A 12,399-nucleotide genomic window follows, 5' to 3' on the forward strand; every position below is an offset into this window, starting at 1 on the left:
TGTGAGTGGATGAGTGTGAAACACATCAGGTTCTGTTGCTCCAGGCAGCCTTAGCCCGGGCCTCTCGCCCTCCCACCCCCGGCTCTCCAGCCACAGGCAGTGCTGTTGACGTGGACCTTACTTGACTGCAAACGTCAGCTGCCACTTGCTGCCCACTGCTGGACGAAGATCACTTTACAGAGCCGCACAGTAATAGTTCTCTTTCTTGTCGTGAGCTGCTGTGAGTAAAAAGTAAGGATTCTGCCAGTGAATTCACCACGTGTGTAGTTCCCTTGTTCCGGGAAGTTCCTGGACTTGGGTTCTCTGTCTATTGTGATAGAAGAGTGAGCTGCTAGGGAAACCAGAAATATTGGAGAGAGATGGTTTTGAGCCTGGTATTTCTTTGCTGGAATGCTGGAATATAATAATATCTGTAATTTTTATTAAATGTATGAATATCAGCTTTCAATCTGATAGTTGGCCTTTTGTCTACAAAGATCTTTGATGTCTTTTCAGGCAAGACATAACTTTGGAATTGTGGAGATAGATGGGATGCTGTACGTTTTAGGAGGAGAAGATGGTGAAAAAGAGCTAATTTCCATGGAATGTTATGATATTTATTCTAAAACCTGGACAAAGCAACCCGCTTTAACCATGGTTAGAAAGGTGAGAATGATATCTTGTGATAACTAATTCACAAATTGGATTTTAAAGTTATGTTTCTTCATTTCCTACATATGCCTTTTAACACAATTGATAGCGTTAAAAGAATTAACATTATAGAACTCTGTCTTTGTTGGTAGCTTGCCTTCACTATTACCAGCCACACACCAAGCTAGGAAACGGTGTGTGAGAGCGTTTACCTTGGCAGTGGGCTCTGGGCAGCGCTGCTGTGTCCAAGGCCCACGCCTGATAAATGCTGTGTGATTGCACTAACCTAGGAAGGAGCCAGGTCTCCCAAACCTGTTTTCTTAATCGTTGTGCAGGACTGGGGAGAAACATTCATCCATAGGTAGAGAACTGCCATTGCAGAGCAGGATGAAAACAAATGGCTCATGTTAGCTGTTTACAGCTTAGTCTGTATTTCTTCTCCCTGGTGGAGGCTGGAGTTTCATCGTCATGCCAAAGCCTTGTCCAGCGCCCTAGGTATTTTACACCGTGTGTACCGGGATTTGCTCATAATATGATCTCTCACCGTCTGTGCCCTTTCGACTGACTTACTTGGGGCAGGAATTGAGTGATGTCTTGCTCCAAGGAGTCCACATGTGGGACTCTTGAAATAGTGGTGAGGACAGAGAGCCTGGAAAGCCTCTTTAGAAGTTAGGATTATTTACTCACTCAGTGGAATAGTATTAGATGGAGTTAATCCTTTTCTGAGGATTAACAGTGTGTGTATTACCTTGCTCTTCTCATTTTTAAAAGCCTCTGTTGTAATATTGGAAGGCACCATACATAGTCTTACTATTAGAAGTCAGATCCTTTTCCAGATATTTGCCAGTGCTCTCTAGCCAAGCTGGTATTTACTCGCCCAACTTTAATAATAAATGTTGCCTCCCCCACTGTTGCTTTCTCCTTTCAGATTGGCTGCTATGCAGCTATGAAAAAGAAAATCTATGCCATGGGTGGGGGATCATATGGAAAACTCTTCGAGTCTGTGGAATGTTATGACACACGGACCCAGCAGTGGACCGCTATCTGTCCACTGAAAGAGAGAAGGTGAGAGAACTTGGATAAGGACTGTGCAGAGCCCCCTTCACCTGGCTTTTGTTTTTCCCTTCTTTCCAGCTAATCTTTTATTTGACTTGGCATTTGGTTGATATAACATTAAATTAATAAGCCATTTTCTGAAAAAGGAAGACCCATGTATTTGTGAAACGTTGAATGGCGCAGAGCTAAAACAAGCGTAAGAGGAATTATGGAATCGGGTCATGAGTTGTAAATCTAATACCTAGTATGCCCTATGTGGCCTTTCAGGTTTGGAGCTGTAGCCTGTGGAGTCGCCATGGAACTGTATGTATTTGGGGGAGTCAGAAGTCGTGAGGACATCCAGGGGGGCGAGATGGTAACCTGCAAGTCGGAATTCTACCACGATGAGTTTAAAAGGTATTTATGAATGGTTTCATGCGGCTTCTGCAACTTTTTCTTTATGCTTTCAAAGGCATGTTTTGCTTTGTTTAGTTTTGTTTTGAAATTATTTCATTGAATTTATCTATTTATGTCTAATGCATGGTAGATATTTATTCAGTGACTTCGGAAATCTTGGTAACTCATAGGAAAGCCATAGAAGAATGTTTCTAAAATGTAGATCAGACCTTGACACTTTTGATAGCTTTTAGGAGAAAGTTTAAACTCCTTAACTTAGCAGATATGGCCTTTTGTGATTTGGCCTATGTCTACTGTTTCTGCTACTGTTCAACCAGATGTGTCACTTGAGTCCCACTGAGTGACTTTTTTCCTCCAAAACATGGTATGATTGTCTCAGCTCTGTGCTTTTTTTTTTTTTTAACATCTTTATTGGAGTATAATTGCTTTACAATGGTGTGTAGTTTCTGCTTTATAACAAAGTGAATCAGTTATACATACACATATGTTCCCATATCTCTTCCCTCTTGCGTCTCCCTCCCTCCCACCCTCCCTATCCCACCCCTCTAGGTGGTCACAAAGCACCGAGCTGATCTCCCTGTGCTATGCGGCTGCTTCCCACTAGCTATCTGTTTTACGTTTGGTAGTGTACATATGTCCATGACACTCTCTCACTTTGCCTAGAGTCTGTCATACAGAGTGAAGTAAGTCAGAAAGAGAAGAACAAATACCGTATGCTAATGCATATATATGGAATCTAAGAAAAATAAAAAAAGGTCATGAAGAACCTAGGGACAAGACAGGAATAAAGACACAGACCTACTAGAGAATGGACTTGAGGATATGGGGAGGGGGAAGGGTAAGCTGTGAGAAAGCTCTGTGCTTTTGTACTATTCTCTTTGCCTAATATTTCCCTTCCCATGTTTATCCAGTTAATTTGGCCTCTTCCAAAACTCTGCTTAATCATCACTGCCCAGAGAAAGCCTTCTCACACCTCACAGTCTGAGTCAGGCTCCTCAGTCTGGGATCCTATACATCTCTCTCTTGGATGTGATAGAGGTAACGGAAGCTCCTTCAGGACAAGTTCCAGCTCAGCTTTGGGTCCTAGCTTCTGGCATCATACCTGGCCAGTGTCAGACACTCAGTAAACGTGGTGTCAGAGATTCTTAAAACATCTGACAGGCTGCCATATGTCTTGTAAAGTAGGCAGCATCCTTCCAACCCCCTCACTTCCCTCCTCTGACACGTTATATTGTTGTAGCCACCAAACAGTGTTGTTATTGCAGTAATATGTTCCAATCCTACAGGGAAACTGCCCTGCTGAAGTTAATCTTGTGATAGCATTTCAACTGTGTTACCAGAAGGGGGCGCCAGAATATAATGTCCAAGTTCATATTATTTTAGATAAGGGCAAACAATGAGCGGTTGCCAAGATTTTAGAAATATGTATAAATGTTACCTAACTATTAGTGTATTTTAAAGTTAGCATATTTGCATAGCCTTTTCCCCCCCTTTTTCCTTCAATTACAGGGAGCAAACAGTCTTAGGAAAATTTACTAGACAACGTGTGAGAGCAGTTTGAGAATGCTTGCTCTGGTAGCGGTGGGGGGCAGAATTTCAAGGACTTTGCTACACTTCTCTTCCATAATGTGTTACTGCGAGGGCTGACTGTTCAAGGTATGAAGTAGTTTATTAATTTCTTGCCCAAATGAATCCCAAAACAGTGTGCCCAACCTCATTAACAAGCAGTGGTCAGTACGTTTGGTTTCTGATAAAATATTGTTATAAGCCTTTGTCATAATGACTGAATTACTGTTTGGACAGTGTGAGCTAGAGAGCTATAAACTCGCTTGCTGAAGTAATCAGGGTTGCTTATGGTTTTACCATTTTCTGTCCCTATTTTGATTGTGTAGGACTTAAATCTGGCTGTAAAGTTTTTTATCTGCCCTTGATATGCTAGCAATTATTAGAACCTTTAGATTTCCATCAGGTTATCTCATATTAATATAGTTGAGAAGCTTCAGATATGAGTATATTACTTGCTTTCAGTTCATAATTGTTAAACGTGAGTGTTGCTTCTTCCTTGCTATTTAAAAGCACTTACAGATAAAATTTGTATTATCTTTAGTTGGCTTATATTCAAGCTTTCCAGTGTTGATTCACAAGCAGAATGAAGAAAGCTTAACTTCTGTTGATATATAGGATTCCTGTTTAGATAACACTAAACATGCACATAACACTAAGTGCCGTGTATTAACTCATTTAATCTTCAAAACAACCCTCTGAGATATAGTTACTCTTTTTATGCCTATCTTGCATACGAGGAAACCAAAACACAGAGAGGTTAAGTAATGTGCCCCAAAACACACAGGTAGCAGGTGGCAGAGCTGGAATTTGAACTCGGGCCCCAGAGTCCACATTTTCAGCCACCACACAATATTGCCTTAAAAATATAGGCTTTCCCATAAATATCTATAGAAGGAAAAAAAATCTATAAGTAGTTTATTTCTTTAAAGATCAGATGTTTCCAAGTGTGTGATATTTGCATACTCTGGAAACTGTTGCCAGATGAACAACCTGCATTAGATTGGAGACCATTTACTGTTTTTAAGTAATCTCTTGTCTTTCCTGTCTTTGTTCCCTATTTTTAGGTTAAAACTTTCCTGGAAAAATGCCATATCTTACTATTTTCTGTGTTTCTGACTAAAAACAAAACTATGCGAAGGAAAGCCAAAAAAATTGCCATTATTTATACCAAGTCATGGCAACAACTTCATATATCCAGAAAGACAGTATCTCTATTTCTGTTCCTTGTATCCCTGTTCTTTTACTCGTACTACCATCCTCCCAGTGGTCCATATTCAAAATAAGGTCATCTTTGATTCTCTCTTACGCCTCACATCTCATGAGTTGCCAAGTTTTTTCTTTTTTCTTTTTTTTTTTAAACTCTGTAGTATTTTTCACACATTCCCCCTGCCTTTATTTTTCTGCCCTGACTCCAGTGAGCTCACTCTTTTATATGTGCAAAGTCTTCTAACCAGTCTCTCTAATACATTTCACCTACTTGTGCTTTTGAAAGATTAATCTGACGTTGGTCATTTCATCGTGATGGAAATTCTTCCTGTTTCCCCATTGCTTACCAAGTAAAGATAACAGTATTTAGCCTCCTACTCGGGGCCCTCCACGATCTGAGGTTGAGAAAAATGTTGAGCCTTTTTCGCTTTCTCCTTTTCACATGTTCTGTGCTCCAGCTCACTTCTTAGAGCCATCCTGTGTTTTATCGTCTCTGTGCATTTGCTCAGCCGAGATGCCCTCCCCCTTTCATTGTTATATTACAGGTAAATCATGTTAACTATTCTTTGAAGCCTACATCTGTGAGTTTCATCTTTTGATGCCTGAATGTATACTTGGACAGATATCTTTGACCACTGGCTGAATCCCCTGTGGTTCTCTGACTTGTGGGTAAGGGACCATTATGGTAGCAAGGGTTAAGTGGAAGTCACTGGAACTTTCCTCCCCTGCCGAGATAGAAAACCAGAAGCAGTACTGCATCCTGAGGAATGTGCAGACATTTGTGCCACCGCCAAAGACTTGAAAATGCAAGAGTCGCGCTACGTATCACATCCCCACTTAATTCACTTAGAAAACGTAGAAAAGTCAAGTGGGTTTTGGAAAATAACCGTGAACTTCCATAAACTTAAGCAGGTGATTAAGCTGATCACAGCCTCAGTCCCGCGGGTGGGGTCTTTACTCAGCACAGTCCCTGGCCTTGGTGCCGCCGTTGCCTTAGCTGATGCCTTCTCTGCACACCAGTCTGCCGTGACCACCAGCAGCTGTTTCTTGTACCTGGCAGGACCGGCGGTACCCCTGTACAGTGTTGCCTCAGGACTGTGTCAGTTTTGCCGTGTGCACTATATTATTAGCCCCCAGAGGTCTTGATCACCTCGGTGTGCCGTACTGTATTGGTCTGCCCCGTTGACCATGTTATGCTGTTTGGGTCTGAGCTTAGGAAGTAGCACATACTACAGATGCCTTTGTAAGACACGTGAGCAAGAGGATGGGAGATGAACGCTGCTCCTAACCAAATCCGCTTCAGTCATGGTCCAGCCAGGAGACAGAAACCACCTCGTAATCTGCAGGGGAGATTTAATGTACATAATTATTAACTAGGAAGAGTAGTTAGCTGCTAACAGGTGAGAGAATGCAGAAACAGCCGATGAAGGAAGCGCGACTACAGCCTTTAGGGCTGAGGGAAAGTGCCCCAGGAAGGAGCAAACTGGGAAGAGCCCTCCCTGCCCCGCAAGGCTGGATTTACCTCCGTGGAGGAGGGTGTGCAGTGGCCCCAGACGTGGCAGAGCCCTGGGGTGCCAGGGCCAGAGCTGGTGCGTGGAAGCTGCCTGCTGGCGGGCAAAGGACCACCCTGAGGGAGAGCCACTCTGGTCCCCCGGCACACAGGAGGCGGCAGAGCAGATGGAGGAAGGAAAAGGCCACCGACACCAGGGAAGAAGCCCTTTCCTCTCCCCAGCCTTGCAGTCCCACCAGCGCTCTCTGTGCTGTGCTTACCTTCTCAAAGAACCAGCTACGCATCCATGTTCATTTTCTCCACTGTGTTTTCTGTTTCATTGGTTTCTCCCCTTGTCTATATTATTTCCTTCCTTTTACTTACATTGGGTTTATTTTGTTCTTCCTTTTCTAGCTTCTTCAGGTAGCATATTTGATCTTTTAAATTTCTCCTATCTTTTTATCATAAGCGTGCTTTCCTTTCCCTCACTGAGCATCGTCATGGTAGCTGCGTGCAGGTCCCTGTCTGGCAGATAATCCCAGCATCTGAGTCATCTCAGAGTTGGCGTCTGTTGATTGTTTATTTCCTTGCAAAGGGGTTTTCATTTTTCTGGCTCTTTTGTTGAGTAATTCTGGATTGTGTCCGGGGCGTTGCGAACATGACATTGTTGAGGCCCCGAGGTCTCTTGCTGTTGCTTCAGAGACTTGCTCCGGGCATTTAGCAGACAGTGGATTTGGTTAGACTCATGGAGCCTCAGGTGCAAGCATTCGTGGCTCCAGTGTCAGTCAGACGTGACTCAGGTGGATGTCCGTCAGTTTAGTTCTGTACCTCCCATCTTTCTGAGACCCCCGCACACTTCAGTGATCCTTGTTGCCCCAAGATGCTCTCCCCTGATTCCGGTGGCCAGAAAGACGGCAGGGTTTTCTCTGGGGCTTTTGTTCCCCAGAGCTGCCAGCCCCAGGCTGCCTTCAGACGGAGCTACCAAGGAACTGGAAACTCATTCCATGTGGGTGCTTGTTCAGCTTTCAACTTCTTTCCCAAATCTGCCTGCTTCTGCTCGGTCTCCAGAGCCCTCAGGCAGTCTGTCTTTTGTATTTTGTCTAGAGTTTGTAGCTGCTTCTCGTGGGAGGCTCAGCCCAGCCCTCGCTGAAGCTTCCTCTCCCCTCCCTCTCTCCTTCCCACCTTCTCTCCTTGCCTGTCTTACCCCTCCCTCTCTGCTCTCTCTGAAGCTTGCCCCATTTTAAAGTTTCCTTTGAGGGAGGGGGGATTCTTAATTCTGAGTTACCAGAGGACACATTATTGTAGCCTGCAAGTCCTGAGGAGCCCACGTTTGAGAACAGTGTAATAAAGGCATAATATTGCCTTGTCCATTACAAAGATTACTGCTACTTCACGATGCCTGCTATGTACTAGACACTGTGCAAAGTACTTTACATTGGCTGTTCCGTTTCATCCTCACAGCAGACACCTGAGCTTGGTGATGGCGTCCCCACCTTACAAATGACGAAAGAGAGACTGGGTTAGCTCAGTCATCCAAGGTCAACGAGGTGATAAATGGTAGAAATGCAGAAGTACATGCCATTTATACCATCTTTAAAAGCAGCAGCTAAATATATGATCCAATTAAATTCTCATATCTTATGTACTTTGAAGCCTCAGCATTATATAAAATAGATCACATAGGATTATTTTTCTGAAACCCAGGAACTCTGAATCACTGATCTGCTTTGGACCAAATTTGGTAGACAGTCCACACAGACCAATATCTTCAGCTTTGTTGTGTTATTCCAGGGAGGAATTATGTCGAATTCTCAACTCTACAAAATTACTGAGAAATGCCCTCGTATTCTGATGCGTTCTTTCGGTAGATAATCTAGTCGCGTATGTCTTAATTCAGCAGAAGTGCCAGCTGCCTTGTGGGCGTGCCTGTGGCCCTGTTGATGGACTTGCTGGAAGGGTTGTATGCCTCTCCAACAGGGTCATCCTGGGAGTGGCTCAGCTGCAGACAGGGCAGGGGGATACTCATCGGCTTTGTTTGATTCAGGACCTGGGAAGAATTGAAATGTCGAGGTTTAGTTATTTATGTTTATTTAGCCTTGAAGACATAAAATATGAACAAACCAGTTGTTGTATTTGACATTTTTCAAACTTTTTCTTTCAAAGGCCTGTTCGGGTCCCCATTTTCACTTTGCATTGAGAGCTCTTAGCTGTTTCCCTTTTCCTATTTATTAGACGCATCTCGGAGGCAGGGGCCAAACTGAACTCCCAGTCCCAGCTAACTGCTTGATTCCAATCAACTTTTAGATGTTCGAGGAATCGGATGTTAGGTAAAGGTACTCAGGGGTATGACAGCTTTACAGCAGCTTTGCTTCTGAGTTGTTCCATGATCTTGGGCAAATCATTCTGCTTCTGGGTTTCTTGGGATTAAAAATATGGAAGCTGCTACTTTATATAACAGTCTGGGAAGAGTGCTCATTGAAATAAGAGTGCTGTTCTTAGTGAAATAATTTTACATTTGTATTTAACATCAAGATGCTGTAGACCTTAGCCAGTGGCTTCTTGGACACTTGATGGCATAAAGTTAGACACAGGGGAACAGCGCCAGGGCATCTTCGTGCTCTGATGGTGAGTGGAGGCCCAGACACTGGTAGTTCTGAAGGGTTTAGATACATTTCCAAGGTCTGGCTGAGGTCTGCTCTGACCTGGCTATGCTTTTAGCTATTAAAGGGAAATTGTTTGGTCAGATTACCTTAAGTAAACATTATTACATAGCAGAGTCATTTGTTTTTGTTTTAAAGCAAAAAAACCCTTTTATTTTGGAATAATTTTAGACTTGTAGAAAAGTGGCAAAAATAGTAAGAGTTCCCAAAAGCTTCTCCCAGCTTCACCCAGCTTCTCCTAATGTTGACATCTTACATACCATAGTACAGATATCAAAACCAGGATACTCGCATAGGTACAGTATTATTAAGTAAACTACAGACTTTATTCAAATTTCACCAGCTTGCCCACTAATATCTTTTTCTCTCTGCTCCGGGATCCGATCCAGGACCTGACATGGCTTTCAGTTGTTGAGTTTCCTCGGTCTCCTTTAATCTGTGACGGTTCCTCAGTCTTCCCTCGTCCTTCATGACCTTGACACCCTTGAAGGTTATTGGTCAGTTTTTTACTAGGATGTCTCTTCACGTGGGTTTGTCTCATGACGTCTCGCGATGAGGCTGAGGTTGCACGTTTGGGCCGGGAATCCCACAGAAGTGCTGCTGGGCCCTTCTCTGCCCGGCGTCAGGGGGAGCATGATGTCGATAATATCTCGTTACTGGTGATGCTAATCTTGATGACTTGGTTAAGGTGGCATCTTTTGGGTTTCCCCACTGTAAAGTCACTACTTCTCCCTTTGTAATTAATGAGTATCTTGGAAGAGAGAATTTGAGAATATGGGAATATACTGTTTCTCCTTAAACTTTCACCACTAATTTAACATCATTGGTGGACTGGCCTTGCAGTAGTTATCACTGTGCTCTTTGCCTAATGGTGAATTTTCTGCTTCCCTCATTCCTTCTACCTTTGTCAGCTGGAATTCTGTAAAGAAGACCTGCCCCTTCTCCCTAATTTTTTTTTAAGGTATTCAGTCATTTGTTTTTATCAGTATGGACTTATGGATAGTTATTCTGTGAGTTATGTGTCCAGGATTATCATTATTCATTGCGTTGCTCCAGTTGTTCCCACCGTGGCCATTGGGAGCTACTGCATATCAGCTCCGGTGTCCTCCTGACACAACTCATCCTGTTTGAAGCTCTTCCTAGGTGGCAGCGCAAGACGATCCAGGCTCATCTTGTATTTTCGGCCTCTTCTGTGGAGTCAGCCACTTCTTCATGGAGCCCTGGCTCCTTTTAGTGGCTGCTAAATTGATTTTCAACAGAAGTACCAAGCAATGTAGTGGGGACAGAAATGTCTTTTCAGCAAGTGATGCTGGAACAACTAGGTATCCGTATGGGGGAGAAAAAGGACTTGACTCTTACACCTCATATCATACACAAAAGTTAACTTGAAATGTATCATAAGACCTAAGTGTAAAAACTGAAACAATAAAATTTCCAGAAATTTTAATTTAAAAAACCTTTGCAACCTTGGAGTAGGCAAAGATTTCCTAGGAGGACATAGGAAACATGAACTATAAAAAGAAAAAAATGATAAGCTGGAATTCGTCAAAATTAAAAACCTCTGTTCTCAAAGTCCCCATTAAGATAATGAAAAGACAGTCTACATGCTGGGAAAAAGATTTGTGATACATGTATCCAACAAAGGACTTGTATCCATGAAATAAAAAGAATCTTAAAATTTAATAAGAAGACAGAAAAGCCAATTTGAAAAATGAGCAGATCTTTGAGCAGAAATTTCACAGAAGTAGATGCATAAAGTGTCCAGTAAGCACATGCAGAGATGCTTAGCACCATTGGTCTTCAGGGAAAAGCACACCACTCATATGGCTAAAGTGAAAAAGACCGACGGTACCCGAGCTGGCAGTAATGCCGAGCAGTTGGAGTTTTCACATGTTGCTCATTGGAATGCAAAATGGCACAACACCTTGGAAAAGAGTGTGGTGTTTTCTTATCAAAGGAAATATACCTTTAACCGTATAACCAAGCAATTCCATAACGTAAGTCCACAAAAGAGCTTTGCCCTCTCAAGTCCAAAATAGCTTCCCTCACAATAGCCAGACACTGGAGGCTGCCCAGATGAACCTGAACAGGTGAATGGGTAACAAATTCTGCTGTACCATGTAATGGAATCCTGCTTGAGATTACAAGAAATGAGATAACGATGAAGCCACAGCATGGATGAACCTCCTTCACACTGTGCTGAGTGAAGGAAGCGGACTGGATAGTGCACTCCATGATTCATTATATGCGACGTTCTGGAACAGACACAACTAAGTCTTCAGTGACAGGAAGGAAATGAGTGTGTCCGCAGAAGAGGGGTGTCGGTGTCGTGCCTGGTACTGTAGGTGGCTCACTGAGTTTGTCATCTCAGCCTGCTGAGATGTCGTGGGCACCCTTTGACCTCCTTCATTCTGTCCCTCTGTTTGTTCTCAGGTGGATCTATCTTAATGACCAGAATTTATGCATCCCCGCCAGTTCCTCTTTTGTGTACGGAGCTGTCCCCATAGGAGCCAGTATCTATGTGATCGGAGATCTTGATACAGGTCAGAATGTTACAGTGATCTTGTCGGAACGGTTTCCCGGTGATTCTGAGGCACGGTGTGTCACCTCTGCTTATTCTCACGGCGCAGGTACCAATTACGACTACGTGCGCGAGTTCAAAAGGAGCACGGGAACCTGGCACCACACCAAGCCCCTCCTCCCCTCCGACCTGCGCCGCACCGGGTGTGCAGCCTTACGTATTGCGAATTGCAAGCTTTTCCGCCTGCAGCTTCAGCAGGGCTTGTTCCGCATCCGCGTTCACTCACCTTGACGGGGCCGCGGCGCGGAAGCGGAGCTCCTGACCAAGCGCGCCGGGACGCGGCACTCTGCGAGGGGACAGAGATGGCAGGCGACCCTTGCTCTGCGCCGGCCTCTGTGCGGTAACACGAGTGGTTTTCTAACGCTTAGAAGCCTGGGCTTCCAGCTCTTGTTCGGGAGAACACGTAACTGCTGAAAAAAAACGAGGAGGAGTCAGTTCCTCCAGGAGATGTGTCCCTAGACCAACCGGGCTAGTCAGCGTCAGAGGAAAAGGGAAGTGGGAATCCGTGTCATGTAAAATCAGGAAGTTACAGCACCAAGGTGCATGTTCCCCGCGGGGAACTCACGTCTGCCTGACCGCTCTGTTCGAGTACCTGGCTTTGGTTAACAAACGAGCAAACATGCATATATCAACATATCCAAACATACCGGGGTTGCTTTTCCACTGCACTTGGAAGGAGATATTATGCCTAACTCTGCCCAACAATTTAAGGTTTGTGCCTAAAATGTTAGATTGGACTCAACGCCAGTTAGTCTCCACTTACTACTAGTTCTCTGTCCTAAGAATCTTTTTTAAACTAAATTATGATGAATTGA

General features: G+C 43.9%; 1 protein-coding gene across 2 annotated transcripts in view; it reads left to right on the forward strand.

The window, feature by feature from the left end:
• Positions 1 to 11,815, forward strand: part of GAN (gigaxonin) — a 53,894-nt gene extending 42,079 nt beyond the window's left edge. For both annotated transcript variants that reach the window (XM_065899293.1, XM_065899292.1), the window contains exons 7-11: positions 496 to 645; positions 1,559 to 1,695; positions 1,954 to 2,082; positions 11,437 to 11,546; positions 11,634 to 11,815. In XM_065899293.1, coding sequence (XP_065755365.1) covers positions 496 to 645; positions 1,559 to 1,695; positions 1,954 to 2,082; positions 11,437 to 11,546; positions 11,634 to 11,815 — 708 coding nt within the window. The remainder of the gene's footprint in view (positions 1 to 495; positions 646 to 1,558; positions 1,696 to 1,953; positions 2,083 to 11,436; positions 11,547 to 11,633) is intronic.
• The last annotated feature ends 584 nt before the right edge of the window (positions 11,816 to 12,399 follow it).

The sequence above is a fragment of the Phocoena phocoena genome, chromosome 20, assembly GCF_963924675.1.
Source record: "Phocoena phocoena chromosome 20, mPhoPho1.1, whole genome shotgun sequence".
NCBI lineage: Eukaryota > Metazoa > Chordata > Mammalia > Artiodactyla > Phocoenidae > Phocoena > Phocoena phocoena.